This window comes from Hyaena hyaena, unplaced genomic scaffold, assembly GCF_003009895.1.
Source record: "Hyaena hyaena isolate Hyena2069 unplaced genomic scaffold, ASM300989v1 scaffold_936, whole genome shotgun sequence".
Classification (NCBI taxonomy): Eukaryota; Metazoa; Chordata; class Mammalia; order Carnivora; family Hyaenidae; genus Hyaena; species Hyaena hyaena.
The window spans coordinates 312,342-334,880 of NW_024081568.1; the positions used below are offsets into that span (position 1 = coordinate 312,342).

General features: G+C 43.2%; 2 protein-coding genes and 1 pseudogene across 2 annotated transcripts; all 3 read left to right on the top strand.

Moving 5' to 3' along the window:
- Positions 1-366: 366 nt before the first annotated feature.
- On the top strand, positions 367-1,371 carry LOC120223000 (olfactory receptor 11A1-like). The gene has a single exon (XM_039221053.1). The coding sequence runs from the start codon at positions 367-369 to the stop codon at positions 1,369-1,371; it is 1,005 nt and encodes a 334-aa protein (XP_039076984.1).
- Positions 1,372-7,045: 5,674 nt separating this feature from the next.
- On the top strand, positions 7,046-9,426 carry LOC120222999 (lysozyme C, milk isozyme). Its single transcript, XM_039221052.1, has 4 exons — positions 7,046-7,184; positions 8,229-8,390; positions 8,935-9,013; positions 9,360-9,426. The coding sequence occupies exons 1-4, from the start codon at positions 7,046-7,048 to the stop codon at positions 9,424-9,426; spliced, it is 447 nt and encodes a 148-aa protein (XP_039076983.1).
- Positions 9,427-17,524: 8,098 nt separating this feature from the next.
- On the top strand, positions 17,525-17,643 carry LOC120223036 (annotated as a pseudogene).
- Positions 17,644-22,539: the final 4,896 nt, after the last annotated feature.

Here is a 22,539-nt window from a genome sequence, read left to right on the forward strand (position 1 = left end):
TATACAAGAGACAATAAAGGTTATCTTAAGTGTTTGCTGTGATGAATAAATGAATAAGCCAAGCATAGTGTGTGGTCCTAATAGAATCTTGGTTAAAGTTAACCTTCTTCTAGGGGTGCCTGGGTAGCTCAGTTGGCCAACTTCAGCTCAGGTCATGATATCGCAGTCCATGAGTACAAGCCTCTCATCGGGCTCTGTGCTGACAGCTCAGGGCCTGGAGCCTGCTTTGGATTCTATGTCCCCTTCTCTCTGCCCTTCCCCTGCTCATTCTCCCCCTGCCCCCCTCCCTCTCTGTCTCTCTCTCCTAAAAATAAATACACATTAAAAACTTTAAAGTTAACCTTCTTCTCTTGGACCCAGATCTAGATGAGGAAGCAGTCCAGTGGTGACAGTGAAAACCAGACCACCTGGCTGATCCTGGTTGGCTTTGGGGAGCTACAGCACCTGGGCTTCCTCCCCTTCACCCTCTTTTTAGCCATCTATGTGGTAACAGTTGGGGGCAACGCCCTCATCGTGTTGGCTGTGGCCTCCAGTCGGACCCTCCACACACCCATGTACTTCTTCCTCTGCCACTTCTCCTTCCTGGAAATCGGCTACACCTCCAACATCATGCCTCGGCTGCTGCAGAGCTTCCTGGAAGGGAGGGAGGCCATCTCACTGGTCAGCTGTCTGGTCCAGTTCTACATGTTTGCCTCGCTGGCTGCAGTTGAGTGCCTCCTGCTATCTGCTATGTCCTATGACCGGTACCTGGCCATCTGCCACCCACTTCGCTACCCTGCCCTGATGAGCACCTGGCTGTGTGGCTGCCTGGCTGCTGGAGCCTGGGTCAGTGGCTTTTCTTTCTCTGCCTTCACTCTGGCCCTCGCAGCCCCTCTGACCCTCTGCCCTGGCAGCAGGGAGATTGACCACTACTTCTGTGACTTTGCTCCAGTCATTGGGCTATTCTGTGGAGATGTGAGGATCATGTGGGGAGCTGGGGTGAGCATCTCAGGCTTTCTGACACTGGTGCCCTTCCTGTTGATTGTGGCATCCTATGCCTTCATCTTAAGGACTGTGCTACAAATACCTTCAGGCCATGGTAGACAGAAAGCTTTCTCCACCTGTTCCTCCCACCTCAGCGTGGTCGGGGTATATTATGGCACCCTCATTGTGGTCTATGTAGCCCCAACAGACCACATGGCCCCCATGCTCCGAAAGGCCTTCTCTGTCCTCTACACTGTATTCACCCCTATGGTCAACCCCATTATCTATAGCCTCAAGAACCAAGAGGTAAAGGGGGCCCTTCATAGGTTCTGGGGACAGCTCATCCCAAGTGATACCCCTCTGAGGGGGAAAGGACAGCTAGTGACTTCTTCCTGGATTCCAGCTTAGCCCCCTCCTCGAAGTCTAGAGGACTAGAGACCATGGTGAAAAGAAAAATACTGAGGGATTGAAACTAGATGTCTGACAAAATAAGATAACTTCATTTTTCCAGTTGGAATGGGGTAAGGATCAAAATCTCATTCCTTTTTTTTGTTTTGTTTGGGGTTTTGTTTTTTTTTTTTTACAAATAATTTGTTGTCAAGTTGGTTTCCATATAACACCCAGTGCTCATCCCCACAAGTGCCCGCAACATGCAGAAGGATAAAACTAGATCAATTTCTCACACCATACACAAAAATAAACTCAAAATCTCATTCCTGATACAGGGCCTGAATATTATAGACAGTCCATAAATATTAGTTGACAAAAATGAATGAATGAATATGGAAAAGAATGCAAAAGAGAGCAGAGCACAACACCAAGTGGGTAACATTTATAGATTATTAATCTAAGATGGCAAGACTAAGATTGGCAGATAGAGAAAGAAGGGGTAGGGAGATGGTAATGAGGACCACAATTAAGATCTCGTGACATGCTTCAAATGAAATCTCAGAAACAGAGACAGACTTGAGTGTAAAGTCTGTAGAGTAGTGATGTAGGTAGTGATGGTGCGAGAGCCAGTTCCCCTGCATCCAGAGAGGGCATCCCCTTGTGAGAGGAGGGGTCAGCCATTCATGCCTACAGCCCAGGAGGCCAATTGGGCCACTGCTCTGGGAGTTCCCATTAGTCTTCCTGTTGTTGATGTCAGACAAGTAGGAAGTAGGGAAAAGGAAAGAGACAATTAAATGAGAAAAGAAATAAATTAATTAAACTCAATGAGAATTCTACAGTTTTCCCTCTATCAGAAAATCTTCGAAACCTTTTAAAAATGACACCAAAAAATTTCTAATTTTTTTATTTGAAATGTATCAACATGTTTCTCAAGGTATGGGAGGTTGACCACCTGGTACCAGAATGATCTAGAGTAGCTGTTTACAAATGAGGATTTCTAGGCTTTTCAGCAGACCTACAGAATCAGAATCTCTAGACGCGAGGTCCAGGGATTTGCATGTAACAAATACCACAGGTGATTCTTGGTATAGGGAAAGGGCATGGCTCTCAGGGGTGAACAAGGATAACAGCAGAAAAACTGACCCCCCAGCAAAAAAAAAAAAGGAAATATAGTTCCCAGTTCTTCATGGATGTCAAGAGATGCAGCCCTAAGAGATGGGTATCAGACAGACAGGGAGATGTTCAGAACGTACAGGACTAGCAAGAGGGTCTGGAGGAAAGTAGAAAACCTGGGATAGCCGGCCCTGTCTGGGTGGCGTGGGAATACAGAGCAGGAAAACACAGAGAGAAAATGTCCCTGCCTGGAACGTTGCTTGGGAAGTGGGCAGAACCTAGGCTGTATATGAGTATTAAAAATGTCTTTGTTGGGGGCGCCTGGGTGGCTTAGTCGGTTAAGCGTCCGACTTTTGCTTAGGTCATGATCTCGCGGTTCGTGGGTTCGAGCCCCACGTCAGGCTCTGTGCTGCCTGCCAGCTCAGAGCCTGGAGCCTGTTTCAGTCTGTGACTCCCTCTCTCTCTGACCCTCCCCTGCTCACGCTGTCTCTCTCTCTCTCCTAGAAATAAAAAAAAATTTTTTTTTAATTTTTAAAAAATGTCTTTGTGGTATTTATTCTTTGCATTAAAGTCAAAAGTGAAATCCTGTGTTATGACGGTGTCTTGGAGGCCAGCACAGAATATAGAGGATGCACATCAGGTTCCCCAAGCAAAGAACCCAGCAGCTTCCTCGGGATGCATGCGTCACGTGCCCAGAGGTGTTCCTTCACCCTCTGTGTGAGAGGCACTGAGAACAGAGTCTCAACCTTGGTGTAGACCCAGGTTGGGAATTGTCATGGAGGCACGGGAGGTATGGGTCCCAAGGCCTGCACAAAGGATGTGGCTGCACAAAAAGGATGCGTTTTGACAAAGTTCCAAGCCCTTCTCATTACCCCACCACCACCATCATCTGACACACCCTGCCAAAAGCACTCCCGTGCCTATTCCTGAAGCCAGAAATTCCTAAAGTGTCATTGTTTTAATCACTGGTCAAATGCATATGGTACTGCGGTAGAGGAAAGACACACCTATCTATGTCGGTCCGTGCTCTACCACATACCAACTTCAGCAAATTACTTCACCTCTTTGAGCCTCAGATTCCCAATCCATAATATGAAGGCAATAAGGCAGTAAGACAAAGACAGACATACTTCACAGGGTTGTTGTGGCAATGAAACTAAATACATATTTAAAAAGTCCTCTATCTCTGTGTTTTAGTTGGCCTGTGACACATTTTAACAAATATTAACATCCTCCCTCACCCTCCCTTTCCTCAAGGGAAGCCGGGAGACACCCTGTCCCTTTCGGTCACATCGCAAAGGGCCAGCCCTTTCCTGGAGTGGAACCTGACTGCATAGACACATGAGGCACAGCTGCTCTTTCTCCTTACCCAGCATCAAAGGGTTGAGAATTCTGGGAGGACACCAAGTCATAAGAAAACTGGATCTAAATAGAGGAGTAACCCCAGAGGAGAGGGTCAGAGAAGGAAAGTAGAAAAGAAGAAGAGAAGAGAATGAGGAGGAAGGAAGACAGGGAACAGGGAAATGACAAGACAGGGAAGCGAAGGGACAATAGAAGGGAAAGTAAACAGCAACAAATGGGAGGGGTAAGAAAGGAAAGAAGTAGGAGAAGCAAAGGAGAAAGCAACAGTTCCGGAAGCCATTCCCACATTCCTCCACTTGGACCACACGTCTATGTTCCTAATGAAAAGGTAGGGGCACCTGGGTGGCTCAGTCGTCTAATCATCGGACCAGATCTCAGTTCAGGTCTTGATCTCAGGGTGGTGAGTTCAGTCCCTATGTTGGACCCCCATGCTGGGCCTGAAGACTACTTTAAAATAATAATAATAATAATAATAATAATAATAATAATAATAATAAAGGAAGCAGATTGGGTTTTTAATGGATTGCATTAAAATGTTTCAGTTATTAACAGGATTTATGCTTAATACTGCACTGTAAGTCCATGCTTTGAGATACCCTACATACAGCAAGCACATAGAAATAAATGAAAAAATGCAAAAAGAAAAAGTGTAAAAGGCGTGCAATAGCTAAGAAAAAAAAATTGGGTGCTTGGATGGCTAAGTCAGTTAAGCGGACTCCGGCTTAGGTCATGATCTCAGAGTCTGTGGATTCAAGCCCCATGACAGGCCCTGTTGACAGCTCAGAGCTTGGAGTCCACTTGGGATTCTATATCTCCCTCTCTCCAACCCTCCCCTGCTCGCACTCTGTCTCTCTCAAAATAATAAATGAACATAAAAAAAATAAGTTATAAAAATAAATTAAGTAAATAAATAAATATCTCCAGGGGCGCCTGGGTGGCTCAGTCAGTTGAGTGTCCAACTTTGGCTCAGGTCATGATCTCACATTTTGTGAGTTTGAGCCCCACGTCCCTGTCGGCGCAAAACCTGCTTCAGACCCTCTGTTCCCCTCTGTCTCTCTGCTCCTTCCCCTGTGTGCTCTATTTCTCTCTCAAAACTAAAATAAACTTTTTTAAACTTTAATAAATAAATAAATATCTCCATGGGCCATAAATACAAGGAAACTAATAAAAGCTGTGAGTAGGGCTAAAGCTGAAGACCTGCTAGATTCCAGGTTTAAGCAAGAAGAGGCAGCTATGAGTTCAGCTCCTGCAGGTTAACAGAGACCAAAATTTCTCCACTTGCAGTAGGAACCAGAGCCAAAGTCACTCTAGAAAGGAGGAGCTGGGAACAGGGTCTCTTTTTATTAAAGAGAAACGGGGAAAACTGATGCCGGCTCCTGTCTTAGGCAAAAGCTTATCCAGAGCACATCTAAGGAGGCAAGAGAGTACGTAACTTCATGACCAGGAATTGAGAGTGCACACGTGTGTTCTCACACTCAAAATGAGTCTGAGATCCAACATTATAAAATACTTGGAAAAAGCCTAACTCTACAAAAAGTAGCCAAAAAAATCAACAGTTGGAAGATAAATTTACACAAGAGAATATTAAAAAAATCACGTCTGAGAAAAAGACAAGTACCATATGATTTCAATGATATGTAAAATCTAAAAAAACAAAAAAACAAATGAACAAAAAGAGCAGAAACAGACCCATAGATACAGAGGATAAACTGATGGTTTCCAGAAGGGAGAGGAGTAGGGGAATGATCTCACAGTTTGCGGGTTGGAGCCCTACATCGGGCTCACTGGTGTCAGTGCGGAGCCCATTTCAGATCCTCCGTCCCCCTCTCTCTCTGCCCCTCCCCAGCTTGTGCACACACACACACTCTCTCTTAAAAATAAACATTAAGAAAAAAATCTTTAAAGAAAATATTGATATAGTGATAATTCTTCCTTCACAATGTCTATCCATCTAACGGAAATCAAGACCTTGTGTTCTAATAAAAATAATCAGCTTTTTAAAAAATTTTTAACGTTTATTTATTTTTGAGAGAGAGAAGGTGTGGAGGTGCAGAGAGAAAGAAAGAGGGAGACGCAGAATCTGAAGCAGACTCCAGGCTATGAGCTGTCAGCACGGAGCCCAATGCGGAGCTCAAATTCACAGATTGCAAGATCATGACCTGAGGTGAAGTCAGACGCTTAACCAACTGAGCCACCCAGGCACTCCAGCTCTTTTCTAAACATGTATATCTTCTCTTAAGTCTGTTTTTCTGGAGAACCCTGACTAATACAAGATGTTTGATAATCACTGATCACACAGATATTAGAGAGAATTCAACTAGAGTTGGAGGTTTAGATCTGATGACTTCTTTCAGACACAGAGATATTAGAAACTTAGGTTCTAGTGGTCTCCTGTTCAACCTATAGTTTACTGATTATTGATGCCAGATAATCCTCAGTTTCTCCACATTGTGGAATGATGCCCATCATGGATGCCCCCACTAGACTGAGTGGGAAAATATCCTCAGCAGAGCACAGATAATGAGCCAAGGTTCAGCAATGCACTCAAGGACAAACCCCTCTGGGGACATTCCAACAAAAGCATGAGGTTTGAAAATCATACTGTGGGACACCTGGGTGGTTCAGCCAGTTGAGCATCTGGCTCTTGATTTCAGCTCAGGTCATGATCTCAGAGTCAAGGAATCAAGCCTGAGTCAGTTCCACACTGAGCATGGAGCCAGCTTGAGATTCTCTCTCTCTCTGTCCCTCTTCCCCTCTCCCCCATTAGCACACTCTCTCTCAGGAAAGGAGAGGGAAGGGGAGGGGAGGGGGGAAGGGAGAGGAGGGGAGGGAAGGAGAGGAGAGGAGAGGAGAGGAGAGGAGAGGAGAGGAGAGGAGAGGAGAGGAGAGGAGAGAGTCGAGGAGAGGAAAAAGAAAAAAATACTTTTTCCTACCAACTCCCTTCTCTCCCCCATTTCACCTCCTCCCTGCATTTGCTCAAATCCAGGACCCACCCCCACCAAAATGAGACTTTATTCCTGGTATTATTTTTGGTTACATCCCCTTCCCTGAAGTTCACCCTGGCTGGGCCAGTTTGGGGAATTGGCCTTGGACAGCAATGTCCTTCCCGGCATAGCTGCCAGCATTATTGCCCAACCAGAGACATCTTTGTGCCCGAAGGGTATAAGAGACTACAGCATCCTGGACATAGCAGACTGGGGTTCCACCAGCTACAGAAATGAGGTCCATTCTGATAATCTCCCTCCTTGGCTGCTGCTTTGCAGCATATGAGGCCAAAATCTTTTCCAAGTGTGAGCTGGCCCGCAAGCTGAAGGCAGAGGGAATGGATGGCTTCCACGGCTACAGCCTGGCGAACTGTGAGTATGGACTTCTCATCATTCTTTCTATCTCTTCCCCAAGAGTCCTTCTTCCCTGACCAAGCAATCTCCCTTTTCACTTTGTGACTTACTCGTTTGTCAGGGCTCTCTTCCACTCCCTGAATGCTCCCATTGTCTCCACCTCTGCTGCCTTGCCACTCCTATCAGGATCTCCTCTTCTCTCTTTCCACCAGGGATCATCTGATCTATAATAGAGTTTCTTCTTCTGTTCCCCCAAATCTCCTTCCTACCCAGTGGCCTGGAATACTTCCTCGGACCCACCCAGAGACTCACCTAACAACTTGCAGCTTTGCTCCCACCACCTTGGCTTTCATCTGCATCCTTTTTAGTCCAAGTCCCTGCAGCAGAGCTGGTGCTGCCTCCCACCCTCTCCCCTGCCCTTTGGTCCACCAAAAACTAACCTCCATCTGTTGAGTTTGTCTAAAGTCTGTTCTATCTGTATCACGAGGGAGTGGGAAGGGAATTGTGAGAACAGAAGGGGAGATGATGACAAGGAGCAAGGATTGAGAATCTCGGTCACCCATCTCATTAGTCACAACACATAAAGTTATTTCAATTTCCCTTGGATATCTTCATTTTTATTCATGCCAAACATATCTTTTCTTGTCCCCCTAAAGGATGGCTTTTTTGGGCTCCCTTCTAAGATGCCCCTCCATTACTTCTCCACCTCTTCCCTTCCATATACTTGGGGATAGAAGGCAAAAAGTGAATATACAAGGCAAGAGTTGGATATTTGGCTGGGAGATGAGGCTGAAAATGTAGACTAGGAAACAGACTGTGACTGACTGATTATCAGGCATTTCAAATGCATTTATTTAACAAATTGTGGGTGTGGAGCCTATTTAAAATGTGTGTGTGTGTATGTGTGTGTGTACGCACATATATAAATCTAACACTGAGGATCTCATTGTCTTTTCATTTTAACCTTAGGGGACTTTCTTGCAGTTCTTGTATAGCAGAAGTTGTGTCTCATCACAAAACAATCCTCCTTTTTAGCCACACCTTTTGTTCTCTCTGACACAGGGGTCTGCATGGCTGAGCACGAGAGTAACTTCAACACCCGGGCCTTCAATGGGAAAAATGCCAATGGCAGCAGTGACTATGGGATCTTCCAGCTCAACAGCAAGTGGTGGTGCACAAACAACTCCTACCCCTCAGCAAATGCCTGCAACATAATGTGCAGCCGTAAGGACACCTTCCCCTCTGAAGGCTGGGTGACATGGGGCAGGTGCACTGCTCCCTAACACCTGACCCTCAGCCAGTGCCATAGAAGCTGAGGACAGGGAAGAAAGGGGCCCAAACAGTCCTCCAGAGAGCTCCTCCTGCCAAAAAGGAGGAAGAAAGATACACTGATCTCTGACTAAGCCTCACCTTCCTGGGTCCCCATCCCTCAAGACATGTCATCCTGTTCCTGGCACACACATGACTGCATCACCAGTCCACATACCCCACAATAGCACTCTGGACACACTAAGTTTTTCCTGAAAACACAGGCTCTCCCAGGTCCCTCAGGTATGTCCTGGATGCCCTCCAGAAGGAACAATGTTCAGAGACAGATTCAAAGCAAGGCAAGAAAACCTAGGCAAACAGAAGGCAAACCCACCAGGACTCCAGAGATAGTTTCTGACTCTGGCTCCATTTCCTCTGGGAAGTCCCCTCAAAAAAGTCATTGATTAATGAAACAGGAAAAGGGATGTTTCCCTCCCTGCTCAGCCACTTTTCCTTTCAGGGTTTCTGGATGACAACATCAGTGATGACATTGCCTGTGCCAAAAGGGTTGTGAAAGATCCTAACGAGATGTCTGCCTGGTAAGCAGAACATGCAGAGCAATGACCAGCCACGCTGCTAGGGATGGACCCACACAGTATTCAGGATGCTGATAAGATAATCAGCATCTCTGCCATAGGATTCTCCCTGGGGCTTCGTAGGGAGCTGAGACTCTTCTCCCAATGTGAAATGAGGCAAAGTAATATTGTGATGCGCTCACCCCAGGCATCCCTGTGGCACACATTCTTGGATGCACAAACCCTCCCTATCTGAGTCTCTCCTATAGCATAAACTGAGTACAGCCTGCAGACCCTATATCCCCTCTCATCTGAGCCCCTATACACTCCTGCCCTGCCCCTGATCTGTGCTATATTTCTCTATTCTTAGGGTGGCCTGGGTAAAACACTGCAAAGGCAAGAATTTGTCCAGATACCTGGCCAATTGTAATCTGTGAGACTGTCACTGAATATGGCTCCTGGAGAAAGTGGCCCAGAAGGCAGGGTAATTCCTCAAGGCTCTTGGAAGCTCTGAATTTCCACCTCCCACCCCCATCTCTGCCTCCAAAATAAAAGTTATTCAAGTTCAGTTATCTCAAGTATCATGTTTTTTATTTATTTATTTATTTATTTATTTTAATTTCTGAGAGAGAGAAAGACACAGCTTGAGCATGGGAGGGTCAGAGAGAGAGAGGGAGACAGAGAATCCAAAACAGGCTCCAGGCTCTGAGCTAGCTGTCAGCACAGAGCCAGATGCGGGGCTTGAACCCATCAACCGCGAGATCATGACCTGAGCCGAAGTCGGACGCCCAACCAACTGAGCCACCCAGGCAAACCCAAGTATCATGTTTAAGGGCTGGGTTACAATGGAGACTGGCTACCTGCTATAGACACCGGGAGATCCTGATCTCTCCAAGCCTATCGCTGAAGTTCCCCGTATCTCCTCTGGAAAGCGAGTTAAGGAAAATCCTTTCCTGAGAACTGCGTGAGACTGAAATTGACAGTTGAATATAGCATTCTTGATGCAAGTTCTTATGAAATTCATTTAGTAGAGGTGGCTGATATTATTCTCCATCACCAGGAAGGAGAGTTCAAAATGAAAGAGAAAAAAATTGTAGGAGACATTCAGTTTAGACATAGAGTAGGACCGGAAGAATGTCAGGATGATCATGTTGGCTATGGTAAATGACTAAGCTGCTATAACAGAACCCCAAAAACATGGAGTTCTCACAAAACAGTCCAAGGTGTGTAGACAAGCTCCTTTGTCCCACACAGACATTCAGAAATTCAGATTCCTTCCATCTTCCATCTCCACCATCCTTTAAAGAAACGCTATTCAAAGTGTGGTCCACGGACCAGCAGCATGAACATCTGGATACTTGTTAGAAATGCAAATTCTTGGGATACCTGGGTGGATCAGTCATTTAAGCATCCAACTCTTGATTTCAGCTCAGGTCATGATCTCACAGTTTGTGAAATTGAGTCCCATGTCAGGCTCTGCACCAGCAGCGCAGAGATTGCTCGGGATTCTTACTCTACCTTTCTTTCTGGCCCTCCTCTGCTCGTGAAAGTGGTCTCTTTCTCTCAAAATAAATAAATAAAACTAAAAAGAAAAGAAAATTCTTGGGCCCACAGCAGATCTACTGAATCACTGTTTTAATTTCTGTGGTTTTTAAATTTTTTTTTTTTTTTTTGAGAGAGTACATGCAAGTGGGGGAGGGATAGGGAGGGAGAGAATCTTAAATAGGCTTCACACTCAGCACAGGGCCCTACACAGGGCTTGATCTCATGACTGTGAGATCATGACCTGAGCCAAAATCAAGAGTCGGAAACTCAACCAACTGGACCACTCATGCACCCCTTAATATCTGTTTTAATAAACTCTCCAGATGACCCTTATGCATTAAAAAAGAAATGAAAAGCACTGCCCTAGGGTATTGTCCTACAAGGACAAAGCTAGATTGAAGACACTCTATGCTCTAAATTGAGGACAGGAAGTAAGTTTGGAGAAACACACATGCAATGTTTTAAGTTCCAGGCCTGAAGGAGGCACATGTCACATCCTTTTATACTCCAAAGACAGAATATAATTGCAAGCCACTCTCAGATGCAAGGAGGCTTAGGAAATATAGTACCAGCTAGGCAGCCTGGGCCCTGTTAACAATCCTATTATTACAGGAAAAAGGGAAAATGGATTTGGATGGACAACTAGTAGTTTCTGCCACAGTAATTAATAAATCATTTAATAAAGTAAATCATAATCACATTCCTATGGTGTAAATGTTTCTATATAACAGTATTTTTGTGCCCCACCATCCCTTTACATATACTTTGTGGACAGGTTCTTCCACCTCTGAATAAAAACTCAGGCAGGTACCATGACATTCGTGGTCACCCTCAGGTAATGAGAGTACACCAATTCTATCCAAGGAATTCTCCCATCTTCTCTCTAGCTCTTTTCTTGGGATCTCCAACATCTTTTATAGACTGTCAATGGATGATTCAACAAAGGATGAAAAACAGATTCCCACAATCTCCTTTTTAAATATTTGTGGTCTCGTAACCATCCAAGCACCCTGTGCTAGAATGAATTATTATTCCCAATTCTTTACCCCCTCCCTCCATCATAGGATCTTCCAGAGCACTACAATGGACAGAGTACCCACCCACCACATGGATGTTGACCTTGGTTATGTGACTTGCTTTGCCAATAGAATGTTAGCAGATGTGACACAAGTAGAAACTAAAAATGTGATTGCATGGTTTCTTCTGGCTCTTGTGCTCCTGTGACTGCCAGACAAAAGCATGCCCCAGGTACTCACTGTCCCCTCACCCTCACCTGGGGCCCAGAATAAAACATGTGGAACAGACTTGAAACCAGCCCAAATCCTGGCTCCTAGAGTCTCCTCCCACTCCACCCAATCAAAAATCCACTAGACCCAGGAGCAGGGGGGGAAAAATGCTGTTATAAGCCACTGAGTTTTCGGGTGGTTTGAGACAGAACAACAACAACAACTGATACTCTTCCTCACCCTTGTGTCTTCTCAGAATCCTCCCATTTACATGATCACCACAAATCCTACCCATACTTAGATTACCAGTAGGACTCTAACGTGAGGATTCAGATGCTGTACCTCCCTTGATGCATTTGTATTACATTTAGTTAAAATATGTTTACTGAGCCTTTACTTTGTGGTTAGTTGCCCTGAAAAGGGATTTAGATGAGGGCCTTGCCCTTTATCATACTGCAAACCAAGGATGGGAATCTAATGTCCCCACCCAGAATAATCCAACCAGTAACTAATATAAATTGGCCCTTAATCAAAATCTAATATAGCTCCTTTCCTCTCCCTGCATTAAACCAATGATGGGAGTGTAAGGATAGTTTTTGTAAATGTTGGTTAGGCATTTGTGAAACAAAATTTTTTTTTCTCCTTTGGGATGCTTATTTTGAGAGTTTTAGATGCAGGATATTTTTATTCACCCCTGAAAATGCAAAATTGTTCTTTTTAATTCTATGAAAATCATCTGAGGAATAGTTGAGGCAATGTAAAGAAAAACAAAACCAGAAGACTCACACTACCAGATATCAAGACCTATTACAAAACTATAGTAATTATGACAGTGTGGTATGGGGGTACAGATAGCCAAACAGATTAGTGGAACAGAACGGTGACTCTCACAAACCTGGCCAATTGACTGATAGGACAAGGTATTGCAGTGGGGAAAGGATGATATTTTCAATAAATGGTGCTGAATCAACCAGCTATCCATATGGCTGCTCTTGTTATCTTTTATTCACCTATTCACCTCAGAGCTCTCTGTGGTCTTAGTAGGAACAGACACACATCTATGATTCTAACCAGCTGTGAACTTTTTCACTCATTTAAAAAATAAACATTTAACAGAAAGCACAGAAGACGTAATAGCAGACTTTTCTCATCATCCCAAGATCCAGATATAAACTGGACTTTGAAATAGTTTGCCTCAGAGCTGTGGAATCAAATATAACATTGGTCTTAAAAACTCGTCCTTTTCTCTCTCTCTCTCTCTCTCTCTCTCTCTCTCTCTCTTTGCTACACCAAAGGAAGCTGCACTGGAAAGAAAGGCAAGCAATCATTTCATCCCACAGCAGAAAAGACCCCAGGGTAGAGAACATCCAGCCGTAGGGTTAGCAAAGTTCTTCTCTGGATGGGAAAAACTCATGACGCACACAATTAGTGCTCTGATCTTGTACTGTATCATTTTACTCAAAACCAATAAGCTTTCTTTTCTCCAGAAAAAGCAGAATGAGTTTGTTGTTCACATTTTTAGAAATCCTTAATTGAGCAATAGTGACCTCGCAGTTTGAAGGGAGGGAAAGAAAAGTTTGGACATCAGGGTTACAAACCCTCTCTGATAAGTATGGCCAAGAGTAGGGGAACTTTGAACAGACATTTGACCAAAGAAGATATACAGATGGCAAATAAGCATCTGATGAAAAGATTACCTCATTGTTAATCAGTTAATCATGAGGATAAAGCGAATTAAAACAACGAGATACCACTACACACCCATTAGAATGACTAAAGTGAAAAAGACTGACCATACCAAGAGTTGACAAGGATACTGAGGAATAAACTCTCATGCACCACTATCAAGAATGTAAAATGGTAAAACCATTTTGGCAAGTTTTAGTTTGATCCAGCGATCCCACTCATGTGCTTACCCAAGAATAAAGGAAGTATATGTGCATACAAATGCACATACAAAAGTGTTCATAAATGCTTTATTTGTAAAAGCCAAATTCTGGAAGTAAGCCAATGTCCATCAACGTATAAGGGATAAAGAAACTGCAAAATGTCCGTAATAAAAGCAACAAAAAGGAACTACTGATATACACAATATGATTAAAAATCAAAATAATTATACTAAATGAAAGAAGTCAGGCCAAAAAAGAGTATATAATCCATTTATATAAATTTATATAATTCCATTTACATAAAACTCTAGAAAGGGCAAACCATAGTGACAGAAAGCAGATCAGTGGTTGCTTTGGAAAGGGGATAGAAGCTGGGGCGCCTGGGTGGCTTAGTCGGTTAAGCGTCCGACTTTCGCTTAGGTCATGATCTCACGGTTCGTGGGTTCTGCCAGCTCAGAGCCTGGAGCCTGTTTCAGTTTGTGACTCCCTCTCTGTCTGACCCTCCCCTGCTCACGCTGTCTCTCTCTCTCTCTCTCTTAGAAATAAATAAAATATTTAAAAAAAAAAAAAAGGAAAGGGGATAGAAGGATTGTGAGGTAGGGGCACCTGGGTGGTTCAGTGGGTTGAGCATCTGACTTCAGCTCAAGTCAGTATCTCATGGTTCATGGGTTTGAGTCCTGCATCGGAGTCTGCTTTGGATTCTGTCTGGCTCTCTCTCTGCCTCTCCTCTGCTATTGCTCTCTCTCTCTCTCAAAAATAAATAAACATTGGGGCGCCTGGGTGGCTCAGTCAGTTGAGCGTCTGACTTCGGCTCAGGTCATGATCTCATGGTTCGTGGGTTTGAGCCCCACGTCGGATTCTGTGCTGACAGCTAGCTCAGAGCCTGGAGCCTGTTTCAGATTCTGTGTCTCCCTCTCTCTCTGACCCTCCCCTGCTCACGCTCGCTCTCTCTCTCTCTCAGAAATAAATAAAACATTTAAAAATAAATAAACATTTTTTTAAAAAAAGGAAGGAATGGGGGGAGGGGAGACACTACACAAGGACCCAAAAAAGTTTTCAGAGCAATGGATATGTTTACTATCTTTATTGTGATGAGTTTATTATTATTCATAAGTTTATACATATGTCAAAATGTATATTTTGGCAAATTCTTTACATTAACTATGTGCAGTTTATTCTATATCAATTATGCCTCAAAAAAGCTGTTTTAAAAAAGAGGGGTGCCTGGGTGGCTCAGTTGGTTAAACCACTGCCTCTTGATTTAGGTTCAGGTCACCATCTCATGGTTCCGGAGCTCAAGCCCCGTGTGGGACAGTGAGAGAGCAGAGTCCGCTTGGGATTTTCTCTCTCTCCCCCTATTCTCTTGCTCGCTCTCTCTCAAAATAAATAAATAAACTTTAAAAAAAGAAAACTGGTAAGAGTCAACAAAAAGCAAGAATAAGATATAAATCTCAAAACTGCACTCTACCTCAAAGGAAAGAGATTCAAATAAAACTTCAGAATTAATATCCTACACAACTGGAATAAATTCATTTTAAGAATACAGACTCATACAGGGCTCCATGTAAAGTGATTTTACTCATGAGTCTATTTGGATTCTTACATCAGCTCTGACACTAACTACTTGCTTTTATGGGTTGAATTGTGGCCGCCGAGAAAGATAGTTAAAGTCCTAACTGCCAGAACCTTGGAATGTGAACTTATTTGGAAGTAGGGTCTTTGCAAATATAATTAGTGAAGACCTGATTATTCTGAAGTAGGGTGGGCCCCTAATCCAATATGATTGAATCCTTCGAAGATGACAGCCATGCGAAGATACAAACAAATACAGGGAAAATGACATGTAATGAAGACAGAGATTGGAGTTATGAAGCTGCAAGCCAAGGAATGCCCAAAATTGCAGGCAAACCACCAGAAGCCAGGATGAGGAAAGGAAGGAGTTTTCCCCCACAGGTTTCTGAGGGAACATGGTCCTGCCAACACCTTGACTTCAGACTAATGGCTTCTGGAACTCTGAGAGAATAAATTTCTCCCCCTGCATTAGTGTGGAGGTGAGAGGACCTATTGCTTTAAGAATGCCCTTCTGCCTGCATCTGACTCTGTCACAGCTATTTAGGATGTCTTTCTGCTTGTTCCACTCCTTACTTGGTCCTCATCCCTAAATTACAGAACATTTCTCCTCCTGTTAAGCTCTTTTTCTCAGCATTCACTAGACATCTAAGCTGCTTATCCTTTGGGATTGGTGACACACTATAGATTGCCAGAAGTGGAAGAATTACTACTGCTGTTTATTAGTACTAACTCTACTGGTTTACACTTACTTAGTGCTTCTATGTGCCAGGCACGGTTATAGATTCATCTTCACTTCACAGAAAGGGAAGCTAAGGCATAAGAGATTAACTAATTTGCCCAAAGAATTTTATATATAATTTATTACAATCTTTCGGGTTTTTTTTAAAGTTTATTTACTTGAGAGAGAGAGAAAGAGAGCATACAAGAAGGGAAGGGGAAGAGAGAGAGGAGACAGAGAATCTCAAACAGACTCAGCACTGTTAGTGCAGAGCCCAACACGGGAATCAATCCCACGAACTGTGAGATCATGACCTGAGCCAAAATCGAGTTAGATGCTTAACTCAGCATCTAACCTGAGCCACCCAGGCGCTCCCTCTTTTTTTTTTTTTTTTTAAGTTTAGTTTCTTAATTTTGAGAGAGGGGAGGGACAGAGAGAGAATGAGATTGCATCCCAAGCAGGCTCCATGTTGTCAGCACACAGCCTGACCTAGAGTTGGATTTCACAAACTGTGAGATCGTGACCTGAGCCGAAATCAAGAGCTGGACGCCTAACCAGGCACCCCACAATCCTCTTTTGTAAACAGTGAGGTGGGGCGCTTGGGTGGCTCAATTGGTTAAGAGGCTGACTTCAGCTCAAGTCATGATCTCACGGTTGGTGAATTCCAGCCCCACGTCAGGCTTTGTGATGACAGGTCGGATCCGGGAGTCTGCTTCAGATTCTGTGTCTCCCTCTCTCTCTGCCCCTCCCCTACTCACGCTCTGTGTCTCTGTCTCTCAAAAATACATAAACGTTAAAAAAAAGAGATAGAGAGAGAATACATGTAAACAGTGAGGAAACCAAGACCCATAAATATTACTGACTTACCCAAGTGTATTACGTTCCTAGGGCTGCTGTAACAAAGTGCTACAAACCAGGTGCCAACAGACTACAAAGCATGCCTGACCCTCATGAAAGAGAGAGAGGATTGGGTAGAAAGCATCCTAAAATGCAGGGCAATTCTACATTTGGTAAGGTCAGTGGGGAGTCCATGAACCAAAGTCATTCATCATCAGAGGACCCTGAGTCTCCTAGAAGTGGGCCCGCCTCAGTACTTCTGCCACACTCAGCTGGCTGTGGGAATCATGACTTGATGTGAACATGGTGCCGTGGCAGGAAGGAGAAAGTAGTTGAGAGCACTAAACTACAGAATTTGTGCTAGTCATTTTAGCACTTGCCTCCAAGAGGATCCCTGACACCATGTACAGATATCAGCTTAGAAGAAGCTGCCATCAAGTGGAACTGAAGGAAAAAAGAAGTATTGCTTGGAGTTGAAGACTCAGTGCTCCAGAATGGGAGTATGAGAAGAGATGGGAATGAATTCCCTCTCACACTACAGTATGAGCACCAAAAAGGCAAGAGAAAGCCAGCTACCTGCCCAAGAGCCTAGCATAATACTGGGAACATTAGTAGGTACTCAATAAAAGTTATAGGTTCTAGGTTCACTTATTTATCAATTAATGCTCAAATACAAAGCAAGTGAGAAGCAGGTGGTAAGGTAAAAGTGTGAAAGGAAGAAAATAAAGTCATAAAGACATGAACAAGAAGCTTTGCGCAGTGGCAGTATCTTAGCCAATGAAGATTATCCGAGGCGCGATTATTGCTAATTGAAGACATGAACAGGAGATATATATATACATATATATATGTCAGCTGTGCTGACAGCTAGGAGCCTGGAGCCTGTATTGGATTCTGTGTCTCCCTCTCTCTCATTCTATTTCTCTCTCCCAAAAATAAATAAATATTAAAAAACAAGAAACAAAATTTATATAAAGTATATGCTTTGCAAAAAAAAATGCTTTGTTTTAAAATCAGTTATTTGAGCATCCAGCTCTCGATTTTGGCTCCGGTCATGATCTCATGGTACATGGCATCAAGCCCTGTGTCAGGCTCTGCACTGGCAGCTCGGAGCCTACTTGGGATTCTCTCTCTCCCTCTCTCTCTCTGTGCCCCTCCCTGCTCTCAACATAAATAAACATTAAAAAATACTACTATTTACAATATATGTACTATGTGGGGCACCTGGATGGCTGGATCAGTTGAGAGTGCAACTCTTGATTTCAGTTCAGGTCATGGTCTCCCGGTTCGTGAGCTTGAGCGCTACATCTGGCTCTGTGCTGACTGTACAGAGCCTGCTTGGGATTCTCTCTCTCTCAAAGTAAATAAATAAACTTAAAAAAAAAAGTTTAATCTAAAAAGATGGCATGGACCCTAGGCTTATCATGGGGAACATTTCATAATATATAAAAATATCAAATCACTATGACATATACCTAAAATTAATAGGATATTCTATGTCAATTAGACTTCAATTAAAAAATAAAATGATGGTGGGATGCCTGGGTGGCTCAGCTGGTTAAGCATCCAACTCTGATTTTGGCTCAGGCCACGATCTCATGGTTCATGAGATCAAGCCCTGCACTGGGCTCTGTGCTGCTAGCAGAGAGCCTGCTTGGCATTCCACCTCTCTCTCTCTCAAAATAAATAAGCTTCAAAAATAAAATAAAATGATGGTAAAAGGAAATACATACAAACACTAATTGAAAGAAGCTAGTATACATATATTAATATCAGGCAAAATATACTTTAAGGCAAAAGCATTATTAGACATAAAGATAATAGATTTATTTGAGGCAGAAAGAAAGTAGGAAGAAATAATAAAGATAAAGGCACAATCAATAAAATAGAAAAAAATCCAAAAGAACAACTCAACCCCAAGGTGGTTCTCAGGAAAGACAAAGGAAATTGATAAACATTTAGAGAGACTAAGACAAAATGGAGAATGCACTGATAACCGATTAGAAGAATGAAAAAAAGAGAATCACTAAATATGATTCAGTCTCCAATAGATAGGATTATATTACAAACAACTTTGTAATAAATTTGAAGTTTACGTAATGGGAAAATTCTTAGAAAAAGTATAACTTACCAAAACTGACATAAGAAACAGTACATTTAACAATCATTTACCATTAAATAAATTAAATCAGAAAATAAGTATTTTCCCACAGAAAGCAACGGCAACAACAATGAAAAAACCCTGAAGTCCCACGTTGCCATAGGCAATATCTAATAAATATTCAAGGAAGAAATAATTCTAAACTTACACAAATTATTCCAAAGAATGGAAAGAGATGATAGAAGCCCAACCCATTTTATGAGGGTAATATAACCATGACAACAAAACAAGAAAGGAAAATTACTGGCCAACTTCACTTCTAAACTGAGATGCCAAAAATCCCAGTACATATGAAAACTAAACTAGGAATCTAAGAATATGTAAAAAGACTAATAAATAATTACCAGTTGGGTTTATACAAGGAATATGAGGAATGTTTTAAGTTAGAAATAAATCTATGCCTTTCAAATTTTAGAGATTAAAAAAGAAATATAAGCATCTCAATAGACATAGAATTATTCTAATAAAATTCATCATCAGTGATTTTTTTTTAAATTTAGCTAACCAGAAACAGAAAGGAAATTTTTTAATCTAGTAACAGCTACAAAATAAACCTTTGGCACATTTTTTATTTTTATTTAAAAAATTTTTTTAAATGTTTTATTTATTTCTGAGAGAGAGAGAGACAGCATGAGCAGGGGAGGGTCAGAGAGAGGGAGACACAGAATCTGAAACATGCTCCAGGCTCTGAGCTGTCAGTCAGCACAGAGCCCGACACGGACTCAAATCTACGAACCGTGAGATAATGACCTCAGCCAAAGTCGGACGCTTAACCGACTGAGCCACCCAGGGGCCCACACACATTTCTTATTTTCATTAAGATTTTTTATTATTTCTTTAAAGATTTTATTTCTAAGCCATCTCTACACCCAATGTGGAGCTCAAACTCACAACCCCAAGAACAAGAGTCACATGCTCCACTGACTGAGCCAGCCAGGCTCCCTTAAAGATTTTAAGTAATCTCGGGGCGCCCGGGTGGCTTAGTCGGTTAAGCGTCCGACTTTCGCTTAGGTCATGATCTCGCGGTTCGTGGGTTCGAGCCCCGCGTCGGGCTCTGTGCTGACTGCCAGCTCGGAGCCTGGAGCCTGTTTCAGAGTCTGTGACTCTCTCTCTCTCTGACCCTCCCCTGTTCATGCTGTCTCTCTCTCTCTCTGCTAGAAATAAAAAAAAAATAAAAAATAAAAAAAAAGATTTTAAGTAATCTCTATACCCAACATGGGGTTTGAACTTACAATTTCCAGATCAAGAGTAGCACACTCTACCAAATGAGCCACCGAGGCACCCCAAACTTTTAAAATCCAATTCCTTCTGAATCCAAACCCCATTCATTTGGTCACATTTTAATGTTTCCTTTTCAAATAAACCCAAGAAGTTGAGTATGGTTGGAAAGTAGCACATGAGAAAAAGAACATTTCTTTGAAACAACTGTCATTAGATAATTAAGGTCGGATCATGAATGGTCTTAAGTGCCATGCTAAAGAGGTTGTTTATTTTCCTGACAATGAGGTACCAGTGAAAGTTAGAGGTTGGTGTAAGCAGTGGAAAGACCAAATAAAGCTTGTTTCTGAAAATCATTCTGGCTGCAGTATGGATTTAAAAAGGATAAGACCTCAGGACACCTGGGTGGCTCAGGCAGTTAAGCATCCAAATTGTTTATTTCAACTCAGGTCTTGATCTTAGGGTCATGACTTCAAGCCCCACATTGGACTCCACAATGGCGTTAAGTCTACTTAAAAAAATAAAAATAGGGGGAGGGACCAAGAAGGTGGAGCAGCATCGAAGTGTTTTTGTGTCTCTCATCTCTGAAATACAACCAGATCAACACTAAACCATCCTGCACACCTAGAAAACTGATTTGAGGATTAACACAACAATCTGCAGAACCTGAACCAGAGAATTCAGCAGGTATGAGGCACGGAAGGATGAACTGGGGGAGAAAGCCGTGGAGGAGAGGGGGTGTTTTTGCTTGCAGAGAGAGAACAGAGATGGGAGGCAGTCGAATGGGGGGGGAGAGTAGAGAAAGCATTCCTCCCCCAACCATAAAGCAGCTGGAGATAAAAGGGACCGAATACAAATGGGAGAAAGGAGAGGATTTCAATTCCATTAAGACTCCATAAACAGGGGAAGCACAGAGTCTGAAACTCTGCAGCTCGATACCTGGCAGTGCTCTGGTGAGAAGGGCGAATCCCCAGGAGCAGAGTGAAGTCTGGGGGTCCTTGGGCCACACAGGGAGAGGCAGTTCCCCTGCTGGGAGGAGATTTGGTAGAGGCTGTGCGGCCCCCTGTGGGCAAAGGCCCCAGTGGACCCCGGAGAACCACATTCACTGGAGCTGGAACAAGGTCATTAAGGGTGAAGCCTGGTGCCAGATGTATCTTGTGATTTTCCATAATCCCTGAAATGCTGCTGCTACAGGACACTGTGAACTTTTTCTGGGGCAGGCTGGCAGGCAGCCACAGTCTCTGGGCATCAGCAGCAGCATGGTCCCATAAACGTCCCTTGGTGCGGCCGGAACCCAGCCATTGCTGGGTGAGACCCTCCCACAGAGGGCCAGTTCCTCAGAAATAAGCGGTCGGGAAACACTGCAGCATCTGAGATAAAACTCACGCGAGGGAGGCGCGTCTGGCAACCTGACGACTCGGTCACGGGCAGTGTAAAAGAGGGGAGTGCACAGAACCCAGAGACAAAGGACAGGTGCACGATTGCTGATCAGGGAAAACAGAGTTCCAATGCTGGAGACTGGGTAGCTGGGTGACGCCATTTTCCCTTCTCCAGCGCATGTGCACACACACCTACAAGCGCCACAACAATCCACCTCAGTAAGCTAAGCAGCGCCATCTAGTGGAGAACGGGGTCTTACACTAAGCCCCGCCCAGTTAGGCCAACCTCACTCTTCAGGAACCACACAAGACTCTCCCCATCTGCTTGGTTTACAGACTATAAAGTGCTTCATAGTTCGACTTCTATGGGTAACTGATGTAAGTTCAATTGGACTTCAGTCTGTTTTCTGGTCCATCTATTCAGTTTTTTTTTCTTTTCTTTACCTTGAATAAAGACAAATTTATTTTCCATTTCTATTAAAAATATTTTTAATTTTTTCTACTACATTTTTTACTTTTTTGTAAAATTTTCAAATTCTATTATTTTACTTCCATCATTTCATTTTATTCTATTTTATTGTATTTATTTTTTCAAATTTTCAAACATTTTCTTTTTTTTCCCCCCTTTTATTATCTTTCCCTTTTTTCTCTATCAAGCTCTTTTCAACAACCAGACCAGAATATACCTAGGATCCAGCATCCTTTATTTGATTTGTGTGTGTGTGTGTGTGTGTTTTATTTTTAATTTTAATTTTTTTTAACCTTATTATTTCCTTTCTTCCTTCAAAATGATGAAACGAAGGAATTCACCCCAGGAGAAAGAACAGGAAGAAATGACAGCCAGGAACTTAATCAACACAGATACAAGCAAGATGTCTGAACCAGAATTTAGAATCACAATAATAAGAATATTAGCTCGGGGGGCGCCTGGGTGGCTTAGTCGGTTAAGCGTCCGACTTTCGCTTAGGTCATGATCTCGCGGTTTGTGGGTTCGAGCCCCGCGTC